Raw genomic sequence first — 6,702 nt, 5'->3', positions numbered from 1 at the left:
TCCCTTGGGAGCACCGTCTTCTCCTGCCAAGCTTCCTCTCTCTTTCTACTCTAGCTCTCTCTTTTCTTGTCTCTTTCTCTGTATCTCAGGGTAATTCAGGGGAGAACAGGAGCACTAACCAGCACCATGACATAATCTACACAGAGGATACACTCTTCTCCCTTCTCTCTGGAAGCTGTGTTTTTCTTGTATGGTGGTAATCCTCGGTCATGGAGTTTCCATCTGCCACCGTTTTTGACCAGCCTAAAGGTAAAGCAGAAAAGGGGGAGGGGTGGGGGTGGGGTGGGGTGGGGGCAAAACCGCTGCTGCTGTTGCCATGGTGACATCCAGCTCGCATCAGTGGTTGTTTGGATTGATGGCTTACTGAGAAGAGCAAAGTGGGACTGGGGAATATGAAACCCACACTGCACTGGGCTAACAGCGCTAAAACCTACTAACAGGCGCTGATCGTTTGATTTTGTGTACCTGAAGTTTGCACCTGAGGAGACTTTAGTGCACCTCTGACTAACTGTGTCAAGACATTCAGTAGGCTACAACATTACAGTAACTCTTCCAGTCATCATTCATATCCAGTTGGACTTCAGAGTCTTATTACTAGGTGTTATTTCAATCCTGTACATTTTGCACTAAAATGAAATGCTTAACTTACAACATAACTTCTATGTGCACCATATGTAGTGTAGACTACGTATAATCACTGTAGCAATAACTTCAGCACTTTTCTCTGTAAAGGAAAAAAAAAAGTGTTGACTACTCTAAATTGCCCTTAGGTGTGAATATGCATGGTATCCTGAGATAAACTGGCATCCCATTCAGAGTGTATTCCTGCCTCGTGTTCCAAAGATAGGCTCCAGATCCACCTCAGCCAGGGATAGATCAGTAAATCTGGGGCCTCTGGGCAGGAACCTATGCAGGACCCCTCTCCCCACAATGCAATGCATTAACTAGTGCAAGGAACTTTGACCACCTAGCCATGCAATCCAACACATGCAAAAAAATAAATAAATAAATAAATAAATAAATAGGCATGACTTACATTACTACATGACATGTCCATTATGAGCATTTGTATTAGAGTAGCCACTGTGCTACATGCAGAAGGCAGACCTACCTTTAAAAACTGCCTTTTTCTTGCTTTTTTCCTCAGAAGCTCATTCACTGAATCACCAATGTCTATTTCTTTCACAAGCTCTGACTCAATGGCCAGCACTGACAGCATATTTAGTCTTCTTTGGCCCAATTTAGTTTGAAGTTTGTTCTCAATCCTCTGGCCTATTTGGGAAAACAAATGCTATCACACACAGTTAGCGTTTAACTGACTGCTCATTGGTCACAAATTCAGACCCATAAACCAATAATAGGTCTGCATTATTTCCAATTCTGTGACAGCTAATCTCATCTCATTATCTCTAGCCGCTTTATCCTGTTCTACAGGGTCGCAGGCAAGCTGGAGCCTATCCCAGCTGACTACGGGCGAAAGGCAGGGTACACCCTGGACAAGTCGCCAGGTCATCACAGGGCTGACACATAGACACAGACAACCATTCACACTCACATTCACACCTATGGTCAATTTAGAGTCACCAGTTAACCTAACCTGCATGTCTTTGGACTGTGGGGGAAACCGAAGCACCCGGAGGAAACCCACGCGGACACGGGGAGAACATGCAAACTCCGCACAGAAAGGCCCTCGTCGGCCATGGGGCTCAAACCCGGACCTTCTTGCTGTGAGGCAACAGCGCTAACCACTACACCACCGTGCCGCCCCTTATTTTGCATAATCTCACTGAAAATGTGAGAAATCTGAATTAAATATATTAAAAGTAAATGGTTTAGCTCTTGGCGGCACAGTGGTGTAGTGGTTAGCACTGTCGCCTCACAGCAAGAAGGTTCTGGGTTTGAGCCCAGTGGCTGATGAGGGCCTTTCTGTGTGGAGTTTGCATGTTCTCCCTGTTTCTGTGTGGGTTTCCTCCGGGTGCTCCGGTTTCCCCCACAGTCCAAAGACATGCAAGTTAGGTTAATTGGTGGCTCTAAATTGACCATAGGTGTGAGTGTGAATGGTTGTGTGTTTCTGTATGTGTCAGCCCTGTGATGATCTGGCGACTTGTCCAGGGTGTACCCTGCCTTTCACCCATAGTCAGCTGGGATAGGCTCCAGCTTGCCTGCAATCCTGCACAGGATAAGCAGTTGCAGATAATGAATGGATGGATGGTTGGTTTAGCTCTCTCCTTATTACAAATGCCTTTTTCTTGTCTTTTATCACTGCTGACTCCTTGAACAGCTCAATTCTTGGACAGTCTTTTGCCTCTGCTTATAAGTCAGTTTGGATTTAAAAAGTATCTGCGAAATTATTTAATATAAATGCAAATGTTGTTCCTGGCAGACTGTACTGAGGAGGTGGACTTGAATGTGGTGTTCCAAGCAGCGGCTACAGGGGACGTCAACAGTCTGACAGCCACGATACGTGAGGATCCCTCCATTCTGGAGTGCTGTGATAGTGAAGGCATGTACAAGACAACCCAATTATGGCCGTTTTTCTGATACTCTACCTGACAACCCTCCTGTTATTTAATTAAGATATGATTTAATTATTTAAAGTGACATAAAATACTTTGCACCAGATTGTTTGGTTGGATAGATGTTATAGAGTACATTTAGATGAGTTTAAGTAATTTGAGGACATGAGGTAGTACAGAGCATGACAGAGCTCATCTGCAAATGTAGACATGGCCTGAAAGTCCTCAAATGCCTTCTGCTTATGTTCTTGGCCCAGGTTCAACGCCACTGATGCATGCCGTCTCTGGAAGACAGGTGGATACAGTTAAGCTGCTGCTGAAAATGGGTGCATCGATTAACACTCAGGACGCCTGTGGCAGGACTTCACTTTCCCTCGCAACATACCTGGTACTAGCCAGAGCTTGGGGGATGCACTGTGGGATTGGACTTTCCATGTAAGGAGTAAAATGTGAGAGGGTGTGCTGCTATTGGAAAATAATCAACAACAGTGTGGTGTTAGAACTGGAGTCACCGAAATTTGATTATTTTCTAATAACAGTACATACAGAAATTTGACCAAAAATTTGTAAATTAATTAAAGGAAAATATATATATATATATATATATATGTGTGTGTGTGTGAGACGCCGCAGGATTCGGGATTTTTGTACTAGATGCTGTGCTTACAGAATGCGTAGATACACCATTGCAAAGCATGTGATGTTTTGCACCGTTTTCACTGGCTGATCCTGTTAGGGTTGCCGGAGGTGTGGTGAATTAGGACCCAAAAGCAGAACACGCACACAGACAGTAATCCAAGAAGTGTAGTGGGTTTAATCCAGAAAAAGGCGTGGCAAAAATGTAAACAAAACTTGATTAAGAAACAATAACAAAAATAGTCCAGGTATAAAAAGAAAATGTGAAACTTGACTTGAAAAATGAGGCAGGCAAAGACATGAAAAACACTTGAGGGAAAAAACATGAAAAAAAACTCTCGAGGCAAAAAAACGGCTAGAGTCTACATATGAGACGTTCTGGCACTGTCTGTGGCTGAGAACGGCGTTTAAAAAGGCAGTGGTGATGATCAGGAAGTGAATGCAGGTGAGCGCTCACTGAACAGGGAAGCAGGCAAGATGGTAATTCCCGTCCCGGATCCAGATCGGAGCTGGCGTGGAAGATCTGCAAGCTCAGGAGCAGATGTCCGGGGCGGAGCGTGATAGAACCCCCCCCCTTCAGCGAGCGCCTCCAGGCGCTTTAGGAAGAGCATCAGGGTGTTGCCGGTGGAAGTCAGAACAAAGAACTGGAGACCAGAGGTTTCAACTGTGATACGTGGAACGTGGGGTGAATGCATCGCATGATGAGTGGTAATGCCAGTTTAATGGAACATGGATTGATTACCTTACTGACGAGGAAGGGTCCTAGATATCTGGGAGCCAGCTTACGGGAGACAGTTCTGAGAGCCAGATGGCGTGTGGAGAGCATGACTCACTGCCCCACCCGGTAGGTGGGTGCCTTAGAGCGACGTTTGTCAGCCTGCCTCTTGGATGCTAGGATGGAGTGTAGGAGTCTTCTCCAGGCCAACACCCACGTCCTCCTGCAGTGGCGTATGAAGGTCTGGGCTGAGGTTTGGGGAAGAGTGGTGGTTGGTAGTCTAGGGAGCACTGGAAGGGCAAGAGACCTGTGGCAGATGAAGTCAGAGTGTTGTGAGCATATTCAACCCAAGGTAGGTACTTACTCCAAGAATCAGCATCCCTGGATGCCATACACCCGAGTGCCACTTCCAAGTCTTGATTTGCCCATTTCACCTGGCCGTTGGTTTGAGGGTGGAACCCTAATGAGAGACTACAGGTGGCCCAAATGAGTTTGCAGAAGGCCCTCCAGAACTCGGAGAAGATGTCAGAGGGGAGTCCGTGTATGCGGAAGATGAGTAGTTTGATGGTTTCTTTCGCTGTGGGAAGCTTGGGCAGAGGGATGAAGTGGACTGCCTTAGAGAAATAGTCAATGACTGTGAGAATGCATGTGTTGCCACCCAAGTTGGGGAGTCCTGTGATGAAGTCCAGGGCGATGTGTGACCAGGGTCGATGAGGAGTCGGAAAGGGTCTCAGCAAGCCAGCAGGGAGTCGATTGGCTGTCTTGTTCTGGGCACACGTGTCTCAGGCTGCCACAAACTTCTGGACATCTTCCTTGATCGATGGCCACCAGAAGCATTGTTGAATGAGTGCCAGGATTTGAACAGCTCCCGGGTGACAAGCCAACTTAGAGCCATGACCCCACTGCAGCGCCTGGGTCCACACAGAACAGGGACCAAACAGATGGTCACGTGGTATATTGCTAGAGTTACCAGCCCCAGGGTCCTGCTCCAGGGCCTTCTGCACTAATGTCTCTACCTCAAGTAGGACAACCCACTCCAGACAGCGTGGAGGGAGGATGGTTTCGGGCATTCTAGACTCCTCCTGGTGGGAAGAGAATAACCTGGACAGGGCATCAGGTTTGCCATTCTTGGAGCCTGGGCGGTAGGAGAGCGTGAACCGGGAGAAGAAGAGAGACCATCGGGCTTGACGTGAGTTGAGATGTTTGGCGGACTTGAGGTATTCTAGATTTTTGACAAGACAATGAAGGGGAGATCTGACCCCTCGATCCAGTGTCTCCACTCTTCCGAGGCCAGCTTAACAGCCAACAGCTCTCTGTTGCCGATGTCGTAGTTCCGCTCAGCAGGGGACAGCCGGCAAGAGAAGGAGCAGGGGTGGACCTTGTTGTCATTGGCCCTCTGGGAGAGAACAGCTCCGACCCTGGACTCGGAAGCATCGACCTCCACAATGAACTGCTTGGCCGGGTTGGGTATGGTGAGGATGGGTGCTGTGGTGAACTTGCGTTTGAGCATGGAGAAGGCTTTCTCTGATTCCTCCCCCCACTTGAACGGGCTCTTGATCGAGGTCAACACCGTGAGAGGTCCGGCCACCGTGCTGAAGTCACGGATGAAGTTCCTGTAGAAATTAGCGAATCCCAGGAAATGCTGGCGCTCTCGCCGCGAGGATGGGGTGGGCCAGTCAGAGACTGCCTCAAGCTTAAGGGGGTCCATCTGGATCCTCGCTGGGGAGATGATGAACCCCAGAAACGAGATGGCGTTCTGGTGGAACTCACTTTTTTCCACCTTGACAAACAGCTTATTCTCTAACAGGCGCTGGAGGACCTGCCAGACCTGACCCCGATGTTCTTCCAGGGAGCGGGAGACGATCAGGATCTCATCCAGGTACACAAAAACGAAGATGTTGAGATAGTTCCTTAAGACGTCGTTCACGAGTGCCTGGAAGACTGTGGGAGCATTGGTCAGGCCGAAGGGGACTACGAGGTACTCGTAGTGACCCGTGGCGGTGTTAAAGGCCATCTTCCACTCATCTCCCTCCCTAATCCTGAAGAGATAGTAAGCATTACATAGATCCAGCTTGGTAAATACCTTGGCTCCCTGGAGTAGTTCAAAGGCCGTGGTCATGAGCAGTAGTGGGTAGCGGTTCTTGACCGTGATAGCACTGAGACCTCGATAATCAATGCAGGGGCAGAGCAACTTGTCTTTTTTTCTCCACAAAGAAAAATCCCACCCCTGCTGGGGAGGTGGAAGGGCGGATGATACCAGCTGCCAAGGACTCGGAAATGTACTTCTCCATGGCTTGCCTTTCGATGGGAGTGAGTAGAGTCGTCCTTTGGGTGGCACCATCCCAGGCAGGAGGTCGATTCCACAGTCATAGGGTCTGTGAGGAGGGAGGGACACTGCTCGGGTCTTACTGAAGACAAACTTTAGGTCCAGGTATTCCGGAGGCATGTGAGAGAGGTCGGGAAACTCACTGGCTGAAGGCTGCGGTGGCTTGGTGGAAGGCAGAACGGAGTTCAGGCAGGAAGCTAGGCAGGACTGGCTCCAGCCTAAGATGGAGTTGTCAGCCCAGTTTAGGTGGGGGTTGTGCTGCATTAACCAAGGTAATCCTAGAATGATGGGTACATGGGGGTTGTTCATGACGTGAAGTTTGATGGTTTCAGAATGATTACCAGAAATCCTCAGGGTGAGCGGGGTGGTGAGGTGGGTGATGGTGGTCAAGCCAGTGCCATTGAGTGTCAGGACAGTGAGAGGAACATCGAAAGCGAGTAGCGGGATTCCCAGACGTTTGGTGGTGGCAGAGCAGATCAGGTTCCTGTCCACCCCTGAGTCGACAAGGG

The 6,702-nt window shown here is 48.7% G+C and overlaps 1 protein-coding gene across 1 annotated transcript in view; it reads left to right on the top strand.

The window, feature by feature from the left end:
• The first annotated feature begins 209 nt into the window (after positions 1-209).
• Positions 210-6,702, top strand: part of ankrd55 (ankyrin repeat domain 55) — a 42,695-nt gene continuing 36,202 nt past the window's right edge. The window contains exons 1-3 of the mRNA XM_060909550.1: positions 210-249; positions 2,384-2,503; positions 2,774-2,904. Of these exons, the coding sequence (XP_060765533.1) occupies positions 210-249; positions 2,384-2,503; positions 2,774-2,904 (291 nt within the window). The remainder of the gene's footprint in view (positions 250-2,383; positions 2,504-2,773; positions 2,905-6,702) is intronic.

The sequence above is a fragment of the Neoarius graeffei genome, chromosome 25 (genome assembly GCF_027579695.1).
Source record: "Neoarius graeffei isolate fNeoGra1 chromosome 25, fNeoGra1.pri, whole genome shotgun sequence".
Taxonomy (NCBI): domain Eukaryota; kingdom Metazoa; phylum Chordata; class Actinopteri; order Siluriformes; family Ariidae; genus Neoarius; species Neoarius graeffei.
Note: the sequence above shows the minus strand (reverse complement) of the source record. Positions and strands in the feature narration are given on the sequence as shown.